The following is a 12593-nucleotide window of genomic DNA, read 5'->3' as shown; positions in this document are numbered from 1 at the left end:
TGATAGAAACACCTCAGAAAAGCAAAGGTTGATTTGGCTCACAATTTCAGAAGATTATAATCTAACATGGTGAATGATGGCCAGAGAGAACAGGCCATGGCTGCTGATTGCATATGGTAGCCCTCCAGGAGACAGAGAAATGGGACCGGAAAGAGAAAGAGATAATACAATACACCCCCAACTGACATATTTTTTTCTTTTTTTCTTTTTTTTTATTATTATTATTTTCTTTATTTACATTTCTAATGCTATCCCGAAAGTTTCCCATACCCCTCCCCCCACCTCTGTTCCCCTACCCACCCACTCCCACTACTTGGCCCAGGCCTTACCTTGTGCTAGGTCATATGGAGTTTGGAAGACCAAGGAGCCTCTATTCCCACTGATGGCCGATTAGGTCATCTTCTGCTACAAATGCAGCTAGAAACACAAACCCAGGGGGTACTAGTTAGTTCCTGTTGTTGTTCCACCTACAGGGTTGCAGCCCCCTTCAGGTACTTGGGTACTTTCTCTAGTTCCTCCATTGGGGACCCTGTGTTCCATCCAGTAGCTGGCTGTGATCATCCATTTCGGTGTTTACCAGGCACTGGCATAGCCTCACAAGAGGCCACAATATCAGGGTCCCTTCAGCAGTATCTTGCTGGCATGAGCATTAGTATCTAGGTTTGGTGGCCGATGATGGGATGGACTCCCGAATGGGGTCCTCTCTGGATAGTCCATCCCTTCGTCCCAGCTCCAAACTTTGTCGCTGTACCTATAATTTTTCATGGGGGTTATGTTCCTCATTCTAAGGAGGAATGAAGTATCCACAAATGTTCATCCTTCTTGATTTTCTTCTGTTTTCCATAATGTGTCTTGGATATTCCAAGTTTCTGGGCTAATATCCGCTTATCAGTGAGTACATATCTAGTGACTTCTTTTGTGATTGGGTTACCTCACTAAGGATGATATCCTCCAGATACATCCATTTGCCCAAGAATTTCATAAATTCATTGTTTTTTATGGCTGAGTAGTACTCCATTGTGTAAATGTACCACAGTTTCTGTATCCATTCCTCTATTGAGGGACATCTGGGTTCTTTCCAACTTCTGGCTATTATAAATAAGGCTGCTATGAACATAGTGGAGCATGTGTCCTTATTACCAGTTGGAAGATCTTCTGGGTATATGCCCAGAAGAGGTATAGCAGGATCCTCCGGTAGTACTATGTCTAATTTTCTGAGGAACCGCCAGACTGATTTCCAGAGTGGTTGAACAAGCTTGCAATCCCACCAGCAATGGAGGAGTGTTCCTATTTCTCCACAACCTCGCCAGCATCTGTTGTCACCTGAATCTTTAATCTTGGCCATTCTGACTGGTGTGAGATGGAATCTCAGGGTTGTTTTGATTTGCATTTCCCTGATGGCTAAGGATGTTGAACATTTTTTCAGGTGTTTCTCAACCATTCGATATTCCTCAGTTGAGAGTTCTTTATTTAGCTCTGTACCCCATTTTTTAATGGGNTTNTTTGAGTTTTTGGAGTCCAGTTTCTTGAGCTCTTTGTATATATTGGATATAAGACCTCTATCAGATTTAGGATTGGTAAAAATCCTTTCCCAATCTGTTGGTGGCCTTTTTGTCTTGTTGACAGTGTCTTTTGCCTTACAAAAGCTTTGCAGTTTTATGAGGTCCCATTTGTCGCATTTGCTAAAGGTTCCACAGCCTACTATACAAAGCAGCATATGAGGACAAAGTTCTCAAAACATAAGGCTGTGGAGAATATATTGTCACAATCAATATGTCCATAACCCCACAAAGATTGATGACAGGACCAGGGTATATAATCTCCTGCTTATTAAGACCTACTATCAACATCCCTTTTTACTATGGTGGCATGAGTCACCACACAAGCTGTCTGGACTAGGAATGTCAGCTGTGACAGAAGTTAATCTAGAGACACTCTGTCCCCTGAGAACTTTGGAGCAGCCTGAATCCTTGGTGCCCACAGGATATTAGATTCCCTCAATGCTGCCAGGAAAATAAACCTTCGATCATATGTGAAACGGAGAGGCAACAGCCACTTCTTATAGAGCATGGTTACTATGGGAAATCCTACTTGTTTCATTATAATGGGTATCCATGTGCCGATTCCAAGACAGGCTCTTTGAGCTGTATGCTCTAAGCACCGAACAAATTGTAAGAGATGCTCTAATGCCACAGAAACGGAAACGAGGGAGCATGCTACTCTCTTTCCTTTCTAATCTTCTTCACAGCTGGCCAGCTCCAACGGACAATGCTGTACCATCTAACTTCATCCACTCTGGAGCTCTCTGAAGACTGCCTCTGTATTCAGGATCATGTCTTCTCAAGGACATTATCTTCCTACCCCATACCACAGATGTTCTGGACCCTGTTCTGAGATGCCCATCTGCAAGGGGAAGAGAGCACATCTTGGTGCTCTAAAGAAGCAAGCATCTATTATTAGGAGAAGGCAAATGGCAAATCCAGTCCTTCACAAGAGTTACAGTTGACACAGAGACATGTGTAAGGCTCAGGACCTATTATACCTGACTCCATTCTAAAGTTCTGTTCCATCGTTTTGATTTATTTTTTTCTTTTGGAATAGCATACCACATTTACTCATTTTGTGTAAGTATTTATACTTGTGGGTAGGTCAGAGAACAACTTTAAGGAGTTAGTCCTCTCTTCCCACCACATGGATTGCAGGAATCTAACTTAGATTTTTCAGGCCGGATGGCAAGAAGAGCCTTTAACCACCGAGCTATCTTGCTGGCCCCTGATTTTTCCCAAGATTATTGACCTCTCTGTGCATCAGAACCAGATCACTTTGTTAGGCATGGTGGTGCAGGCCTGTAGTCCCAGCACCAGGAAGCTGAGGCTTGAGAAATACAAACTTGAGGCCAGCCTGGGTTAGATAGAAAAATCCTGTCTCAAAAGTTAGTGTGTGGGCTGATGAGATGGCTCAGTGGGTAAGAGCACCCGACTGCTCTTCCGAAGGTCTGGAGTTCAAATCCCAGCAACCACATGGTGGCTCATAACCATCCGTGACAAGATCTGACGCCCTCTTCTGGAGTGTCTGAAGATAGCTACAGTGTACTTACATATAATAAAGAAATAAATCTTTAAAAAAAAAAGTTAGGGTGTATTTATGGAAGAAACATGGAGGTACAGGTGAGGTTTCATCAAAACCAAGGGTGTATAAAAATATACAGAAACCTACTACTTTATAAACTAACTTTAAAAAAAATTTTTTAAGGTTTGTTTTTATTTTAATTATGGGGGCGGGGATGGGGAGTGTGGTATGCATATGAGTCAGAGGAGGAGCCAAAGGTATCTGAAAGTGTCTGGACACAGATCCTGGGTCTTCTGTGAGAAGAATATGTGCTTTTAATTACCAAGCTGTTTCTCCAATCCCTGCCACCCACCAAATATAAAGGAGTGCTCTAAATGGCTGGAGGATGCTCCTCCAAGAAGCAATAGGTTTTTAATGAAAATCCCATTGCCAGACGTGGGATACTTCCCTATGAGCTCTACCAGGGAGATCCCAAAATGTTAGAGACTATTTCTACTGCTTTTGGTTGTCTGCTAAAACTAGATGACGAGACTGCATTGCTGCAGACACTAAATACTTTGAGTACAGGACATAGAGAAACCAAGTTGGAACTGAGCTAGAGGCCTTTTCTCTGCTAGTTAGTGTTCATTGTGGCGAAGGTGTTATGCAGGAGAAAAGTTATCCCAGCTATGGACTCTGAATGCTACAAAACCAATGTGCCAGACATGACCACTTTGGGCATACTCAACTGCTTCCTGGTTGTGTATTTCAAACCATCTTCATAGGAGAAAATATATAGCTGCTATTTTAACCCTAGCCAGAAGCCTATGGCTGGAGAGGTCACAGGCCCTGGTGGAGAAACTACTGCTGTTTTATTAAATGGATGTGTAGTTAAACTGCCTTCTAAATATTTAAGATCCTGACCATACATTAGTGTGGCTTTCAGGTGCGGTTAGATAATCTCTCTCTCTCTCTCTCTCTCTCTCTCTCTCTCTCTCTCTCTCTCTCTCTCTCTCTNCTCCTCCCAAATCTTCCCATCACCCTACTCACCCAACTTTATGAGCTTGGTTGATCTCTCTCTCTCTCTCTCTCTCTCTCTCTCTCTCTCTCTCTCTTTCTCTCCCCCTCGGCAGAGGGTGATGGTTAATACAGAGACACACAACTGGTTAGAACATTGAAAATAAATGAATATTAAAGTACTCTGCCTTAAGTGGGATATTGGTAATATTCCCTGCAAAACCTTACATAAGAAGAGGAGGCAGGACGATAACAATGTTTAAGGTCTGAGGGGAGCGCTATGCAATGCTGTCTTCTGTATTTGGCATGGCCATTGGAATTATGGACATGTAACTATGTAGCTACCTTCACAAGAAGCATACACTTGTACACACAAACGTGTGCACACACACACACACACATACACACGCACACACACACACACACACACACACACACACAGAGTCAAACAGCAAAAATGAATGGAGGAGGAGGACCCAGTTTGGAAGAAAGGAATCGGATGAATGGAAGGGGACTAAGAAAGTGTAATGAGGATGGATTTGATCACAATAGATTACATGCATGCACGAAATTGTCAAAAAGGAAAGCATTGTCTGAGATCTTAAATTGTCATAGATTGAAAATGAAATGTTCTCCCTTTCCTCCAGTCCTATGCATTGAATCTTGGCCCTCAGCTTATGACCCTGTTGAAGAGGGATTGGAAACCATGAAAGGAAAAGTCTAGACTGGGTAAAGGGTGCAGTCAGGGAGTTAGGGGTGTCTTTGAAGCTTATGCTTGGCCGTGACCCCCTTCTCTGCTTCCTGTCTGCCGTGATGTGAAGAACCTCCTTCTCCACGCACACCCATGGATGTTCTGATGGCTCAGGCCCAGAAACAACAGAGCCAAAGACTAGAGAACCTCAAAACCAAGGACTAAAAGTGAGCCTTTCTCCCCTCCTTTGTGTTACATTGTGGTACAATACGACGCCTGTCTAGTATATGCTTCGCTTAAACATCAGACTGTAAATAGAAACACTAGTGCTCACTCACTGAGGTTTCCTTACCATCCTCAAATACTGGGTGACATTGAATACATTGAGTCATATATAAAATAAAGTTGTGGGGGCTGGAGAGAAGGCTCAGCAGTTAAGAACACTGCTCTTCCAGAAGTCCTGAGTTCAATTCTCAGAAACCACATGGTAGCTCACAACCATCTGTAATGGGATCTGATGCTCTCTTCTGGTGTGTCTGAAGACAGCTACAGTGTACTCATATACATTAAATATATATATATATATATTAAAATAAAATAAAAAGTTGTGATGCTTCTCCTTTTAAGGGTTAGAAATCTTAGCACATAAAAATGACACAGTATTTTTCAGTGAGTTCTTCCAGGTGAATTTGAGTACTGGATAAGCTTCAATCAGGATATGGTTAAGAGTCTAGCATGATCATTAGTTTTTCTTCACTGAAATAATGTTTCATTAAAAGGCTAATAGGATTACCTTAGCTGGTGTTACCATTCACTTTATTTAAAAGAAGACTCAGAATAGAAGACAGGTATGCTGCATAGTATAAATATTATCATCATAATTAATATAATAATAGGAAATGGTCTTTCCATGCCTTGATGCCTAGAAGCTAGACACCACTGTATTACCTATGGTTATCTTAGTCAGTGGGATTAAGATAAGTGCTTCTTTTCTTCTTGGAGTGAGCACTGTGCTACACTGTTCACACCATTGCTCAGGACCAAGGTACTTCTTCCCACAGACACTGGCAGCTCAAAGTTCAATGCAAGGAGCCTCCAGGACTTTCTTGGAGCACCCTACATAGATTTACTGAGCATCAAAGGTGCACAAATTCCCAGCCCCTTGTTCAGTTCAGGATGTCTCTAGAGTGGGAAGTCACCACCATCTTATTTTCTCCCAGTTCTAATGGCATGCAGGAGGCCCTGTGGTCAGCTGACTGGAGGAAAAGAGATGGGTAGGCTCAGTTCACTAATGGCTTGGCTTGATATACAGGTTCAAGCCAAAAGTAGTGTTATTGCATGATGGGACCTGTGATGGTTTGAATATGCTTGACTCAGAGAGTGGCACTATTAGGAGGTATGGCTTTGTTGGAGTAGGTGTGGCCTTGTGGAAGGAAGTGTGTCACTGTGGAGGTAGGATTTGAGACCCTCCTCCTAGTCACATGGATGCCAGTGTCTTAGCTAGGGTTTTACTTCTGTGAACAGACACCATAACCAAGGTTACTCTTATAATAACAACATTTAATTGGGGCTGGCTAACACAGTCAAAGTTTCAGTTCATTATCATCAAGGTGGGAGCATGGCAGTGTCTAGGCAGGCATGGTGCTGGAGGAGCTGAGAGTTCTACATCTTCATCTGAAGGCTGCTAGGAGAAAACTGGCATCCTCAGGCAACTAAGAGGAAGCTCTCAAAGTCCACACCCACAGTGGCATACTTCCTTCAACAAGGCCACATCAACTCCAACAAGGCTACAAATAAAAACCGCCAAATAATGCCACTCTCTGGGCCAATCATATTTAAACCACCTCAGCCAGTCTTCTCCTATCTGCCTTTGGATCAAGATGTAGAACTTTCCCTCCTCCGGCCCCATGTCTTCCTGGACGCTGCCATCTTCCCGCCATGATGATAGTGTACTGAACCTCTGAATCTGTAAGCCAGCCCCAAGTAAATGTTGTCTCTACACAGCAATGGAAACCTTAACTAGGATACCACCTCACTCAGGTGGTTCCCAAAACAGCAATGAAGGGGTAGTCCTCCCAGTGGGCAACCTTAAAGAAGTGAGCCTTGGCCTGGAGAGGTGGCTCAGTGGTTAGAGGTGATTGTTATTCTTGCAGATGACATGGGTTTGATTCCCAGCACCCACAGGGCAGCTCACATCTGTAACTACAGTCCCAGAGGATTCAAAACCCTCTTCTGACCTCTGAAGGCACCGGGTATGCATGTGGTATGCGTACATATCTGTAGGCAAACACTTGTAAAATAATAAAATGAATAATTGTTTAAAATACTTAGTTTTTTTTAAAAAAAAAAAAACAAAAATACCCTAAAAACAGAAAAACTGACAAAGTAAATAACTTTAAAATATATTTTTTTTCTTAAAACAAAACAAAGCTCGCTGGTCACCCACCCACTTTGTGTGGGAAGAAAAGTAGCCTTGAGTCCAGGGCTTACATGGAGTCATTGAGCAGGGCTTGGCTAGTTGATTCAGGGCCAAGAAAGAGAGATATTAGGAGTAAGAAGGCCTAGGGTAGAGGTATGTGCATGGAGATACAGAAATGGCTGCACAGTATAAAGATGACCCTGTCACGTACTGGTGCCTATAATAGCTCATCCACAATGGAAAAACAAAACAAAACAAAACTAAACTAAACTAAACTAAACTATCTAAGCAGGTGACAGATTGGAACAAAGAACTCAAATGATCACATCTGTGGTGGCTCGGGGAAGGCTGTGCCTAATGGCTCCCGACAACACTAACTCAGCCATTACCATTACGCAGTGTCCAGTCCACCAGAAAGACAGAAGAGCAGAGGGCCTCAGTGCACTTGAGGGAGTCCACCAGCCTCTCCATGGGAACGAGACTACCCAGATCTGCCCATCCATCATTGATAGTACCCACATAGATCGCAGGTGTTTGTTTCCCTCAGGGGTCTTGAATAGTAAACTTCTTAGGTGCTAAAGACATAGTATATGTTTGTGAATAATCACAATATTTCCCCAAACAAAGACGACGAAAAGATGCACTGTTTTGCACTTCTGCAAGTCCTTAATGTGGGGAAATGACGGTATTCATTTGTTCATTTGTAAAGGAAAGAATAATATTTTCTTAAAATAAAAAATAAACTCAGCATTGTTCTGAAAAACTGTCCTGAGAAGATATGAGTTTGAAGTAGGCTAGGGGACCCCAGGGTTCCCACAATACATGTACGAGGCACACTGTCAAGACACCCTCCCCACTCCTCCCACCTCCCACCCTCCTCTCTCCACACACACCCTCCCAATCTGGCCTGAATGGTACCCGCTATCTTAAGCCTGAGAAAGTTTGTAGTGGGCTGCTAGGAAGGTTTTTGGTGGGACCCTTACTTTGGTGATAGCTCCTGAAAAAACAAAACAAAACAAAACAAAACAAAGTAAAACAAAACAAAAAATAAAAAAAGTAGAAAGAAAAAAATGTGGCATTTGAAGGAGGGACAGACTCTGGGTGAGCATGCGCAGAAGGAAGATTTAGGTTCTCCAAGGAGATTAGAAATGGAGGAAGCATATGAATACTTGCTTTCTCGTCCAGTCAGAGCCACAGCATCAAAACCTCTGTTCTAGGTGCAAGGGTGGAGAAGAGATATCACAAAAATAGTTGACAATTCTATTCCAGACCATCGCCCCAACGAACACTAATGATCACAGAATCTTGAATTTGAACTTTATGCGTTTCAGAATGTTTCCTCCGGTTACGTCTCTTTGGGCTCTCTTACTCAAGATTCCTTACTGTTTAAGTTTTTGCTTTTAAAAAGTTTAAACATGCAATCAAAATCCGAAGCACGTGCAGTTGCTAAATCAGATTCGCTTTGAGAAGTCGATTGAGCCGAGTAAGCTATAAAATAAACGCACGGAATCAGAGCTTCCCTCATTCTTTTGCAAAACAAGAGCAAAGACTTTTCTCATTGGTGGCAACAACACAACAGCTTTAGTGAATTAGAGCAACCCGAACCTACTAGAAAGAATGAGGGTAAACCATTCAGCCAACCCCAATGAGCGGAGGGAGGGAGAGAGCTCTCCGAGCTTGCAAATCCCCTTACTCACCGAAATGGGCCCTTTTGTGTGATTTCCTGTGGAGGCAGCAGTCATGACAGCTATATATATACCAGGGGCGCTCCCCTAAAGCCTCACAGTTCCCAGGGCATCTCACTCTCAGCGAGATGGGAAAGGTAAGTCCTGAAACCCTGACCTTTGCCCTCAAGCAGCATCCTTGCTGGCAGAAATCACTTATTTGCCTGGTCCCCTTCTGTGCTTACAGATCACCTTCTTCGAGGACCGCAGCTTCCAGGGCCGCTGCTACGAGTGCAGCAGCGACTGCCCCAACCTGCAGACCTACTTCAGCCGCTGCAATTCTGTGCGCGTGGACAGTGGCTGCTGGATGCTCTATGAGCGCCCCAACTACCAGGGCCACCAGTACTTCCTGAGACGTGGAGAATACCCTGACTACCAGCAGTGGATGGGTTTCAGCGACTCCATCCGCTCCTGCCGCCTCATCCCCCAAGTGAGTTTGACTGGTCTCTGGAAACACAAATTATCCTAAAAGATTATCCTAAAGCAAGTCGTTTTAACTAGAGCAGAGTGGGTGTAATACCTAGTGTGTGTGTATCCAGTAGGATACCTGAGAGAGGAACCCCAGTTCTCAGGAAGTTGGTGGTGAATTTTTAGAAAACTCAAACCCCCATTTTCACATTTTATATGCCATCGAGAAGTCAAACGCCAACGCCAGAGAGAAATTTTAAAACAATAAGATATCGAAGACAACGCATTTATTATGTTTAACATATAAATCCCCTCCATATGTAGTCCTTAGTTCATTCCAAACCACTTCAAGTCAAAAATTCAGTTTCTTAATCTAAAAATGCAATGGGCTACTGTGCAGGTGTTATAAAATGCATTGGGTGGGTAGGATGCACTGAAGAGATAGTGACAAGAGTTCAAGGCCAGCCTGAGCCATCTGCTTTGTATAAGACCATACCACCTTGAATGCCCTGATCTCATCTAAAAACATGCTGGCTTGCTTGGCCTCGCGATTCTTTCTACTCGATTATTTTTCCCATCTTCAGCTTTTTATTCATATGCAGTAAACAGTGCCTATTGGCTCACTTGGAGGAATACACCAGCAAAAAAGGCCAAATCTAAACCCAAAGTTCAAGATTCACGCTTTCTGGAGCACAACTGTAATAGCATCTTAGGCAGGTGGAGTGTGGGAGCAGCGGTGAGACAAGGTGAAGTGTAGCCCTCACAGGGAAGGGTCAGTCTGCATGCAGGAAGCCAGGGAAAGGGCTGATTTGGACTGAAACTGAGGTCAGAAAGAGAAGCCTGGGGAAACGCAGCACCTTATTGATCACAGGGGCTCAGTCTTCTGCTCTAGAGATACGTGGACCAGTGCGGGAGTTTTGCAGAACATCGCTGAAGGTTGATACCTTTTCAACACGGGAGACATATCAAAATGCTACCCTTCCGGTTACTTTCTGATTTTCTCTCCTGCAAAGGGCTGTCCAAACAAGCACGGAGACAGTATGCTGAGTTTTATTTTAAGCATTTTTAAACTACGTGTGATAAGCTTTATTTTAAGGAATTTTTAATTGCTGGGGACTACGGACTGGTAGGTGGGCATGGAGAAGCCTGGGTGCTGTCCCTCGATTGGCCACTGACACCCTAGATTCTTCAGCTGACACCCTAGGCTTTAGGAATAGAGACTTCTGAGCTCTGTAATGTGCTTGTTCTGAACGCACAATTGGACTTGGGATTTAAAGGCCGGAGGTAGTGAGACAGGAAACTTGGCTTCTACTTGTGCTCATTTGCTTTTCCTCTTCTGTCTGTCCCCCTCCCCAATCCCCTCCCCCCCCCCCAGCACTCTGGCACTTACAGAATGAGGATCTACGAAAGAGATGACTTCAGAGGACAAATGTCAGAGATCACAGATGATTGTCTCTCTCTTCAGGATCGCTTCCACCTCAGTGAAATCCACTCCCTCAATGTGATGGAGGGCTGCTGGGTCCTCTATGAGATGCCTAGCTACAGGGGACGGCAGTTCCTGCTCAGGCCAGGGGAGTACAGGAGATATCTTGACTGGGGGGCTGCAAATGCCAAAGTTGGCTCTTTTAGACGAGTCATGGATTTTTACTGAGGCATTTTGAGACTCTACTTTTCTCCTCTAGAACCTAATAAAGTATGTAGCTTATGATTCTGGCACTCCAAGAGTCCTGCCTTTCTTTTAATCTCTTAAGCATTCCTAAGCAAACATGTCACTAAACCTAACATGACAATCAAGATGGGAAGGAACCTCCTATACGGGGAAATAGCATTCTGGGTAAAAACACATTCTCTAATGTTTAAATATGTAAGATCACGGAAAAGTTTAAATTATCAAGAAAAGTCACAACTGACCTGGTGACATGATTTAGTAGGTAAAGATGCCTGTCCCGAGTCTGGGTGTCCCATGTTTAATCCCCAAGACCCTACTAGAAGGAGAGCATCAATTCTCCCAAGAGCTGTTTGCTGACTCACCCCAACCATCCCACAAATAAATATATAAAAGTGCCATGGAAAAAAATTAAAGATAAGCAGGGGCAGGAAAAAGAAAGAGCTGAAAAGTGGGAGAAAGCCAAAAACTATCTTTTTCAGAAATAATACTAAAACTTAGGGGGCAGGGGAGCACTTTCTGGTTTCTTTGTAACTTGCCTTGTAAGTACTGAACTTTATGTAGTGGAATCTCCACCTTGGTCCTCTTCTGTGTGTGTATAAACTTTATAGAATAAGAAAGAGGACTACAGAGCAAACCGTACTTCTACTTACGAGGTTAAGGAGATTCTTAGTGGTAAGATTCTGTTGCTGAAGACACCACAGGCTCAAGTCACAAGACACAGAGAAGTCAAACTAGAATTGGGCTGGATGCTTCCTCCCTGCTGACTAGCCCTCAGTGTTAGACGGTATAAGGCCTCTGGGGAGAATAGTCATCAATAGTGTTAGCCAGCTGCGGGCCCTGTGCAACACTACCAGCAGGCCAAGCAAGATGTCCCCACTGATACAATAGTAGCACACTTGTTGGGATAACCAACCACTCTCTGATTGGATAGAATCCTGCAAACCCAGTTAAAAGTCTGTGGCTGAGGCTGAGAGAGTCCTTAGTGGAGAAGCTGCTGCTCTTATTTTGCTAAATGTGTTAATCAAATTACCTTTTAAATATTTATATTAAATATATTATATTCATATATTTCTATATAATGTATAAAATATATTTTTATATATTCATATATTTATATACATATATGTAATATTTTCACACATACATATATTATATACATAAGTATATGTAATATATTATATAAATATATAATATAATAGTATAACATATATATGTACATATATATTGATTACTGCTATCAACTTTGGTCAGATAAGAAGTTTTTTTGTTTGTTTGTTATAAATGTAACTTTTATTTGCCAGATGTAATTATCATCTTGGAGGCTTACTGCTGAGTAAGCTCACCCTTTCTAGGTCTTTCTGAACTCTATCTGGCTGATTCAACTTAGCTGTTCTGGCTCAAACTTGTCTCTAAACTGGGTGATTCAAACTGGCTTCTCTCAGCTTCTGACTGAATTGCTCTGCTTGGCTTCAAACTAACCCTGGCCATCTGTTCTAACCTTCTGGCTCCTTCTCATTCTCTGTCCCATTCTGTCTTCACCTGACTCAGTATAACTGCCATATTCTCTCTCTCTCTCTCTCTCTCTCTCTCTCTCTCTCTCTCTCTCTCTCTCTCTCT

General features: G+C 43.0%; 1 protein-coding gene across 1 annotated transcript; it reads left to right on the top strand.

The window, feature by feature from the left end:
• The first annotated feature begins 8961 nt into the window (after positions 1-8961).
• On the top strand, positions 8962-10963 carry LOC110321808 (gamma-crystallin B). The gene is made up of 3 exons (XM_021198319.2): positions 8962-8997; positions 9087-9329; positions 10683-10963. Exons 1-3 carry the CDS (start codon positions 8989-8991, stop codon positions 10956-10958), a joined length of 528 nt encoding a protein of 175 aa, XP_021053978.1. The 5' UTR covers positions 8962-8988; the 3' UTR covers positions 10959-10963.
• Positions 10964-12593: the final 1630 nt, after the last annotated feature.

The sequence above is a fragment of the Mus pahari genome, chromosome 5 (genome assembly GCF_900095145.1).
Source record: "Mus pahari chromosome 5, PAHARI_EIJ_v1.1, whole genome shotgun sequence".
Classification (NCBI taxonomy): Eukaryota; Metazoa; Chordata; class Mammalia; order Rodentia; family Muridae; genus Mus; species Mus pahari.
Note: the sequence above shows the minus strand (reverse complement) of the source record. Positions and strands in the feature narration are given on the sequence as shown.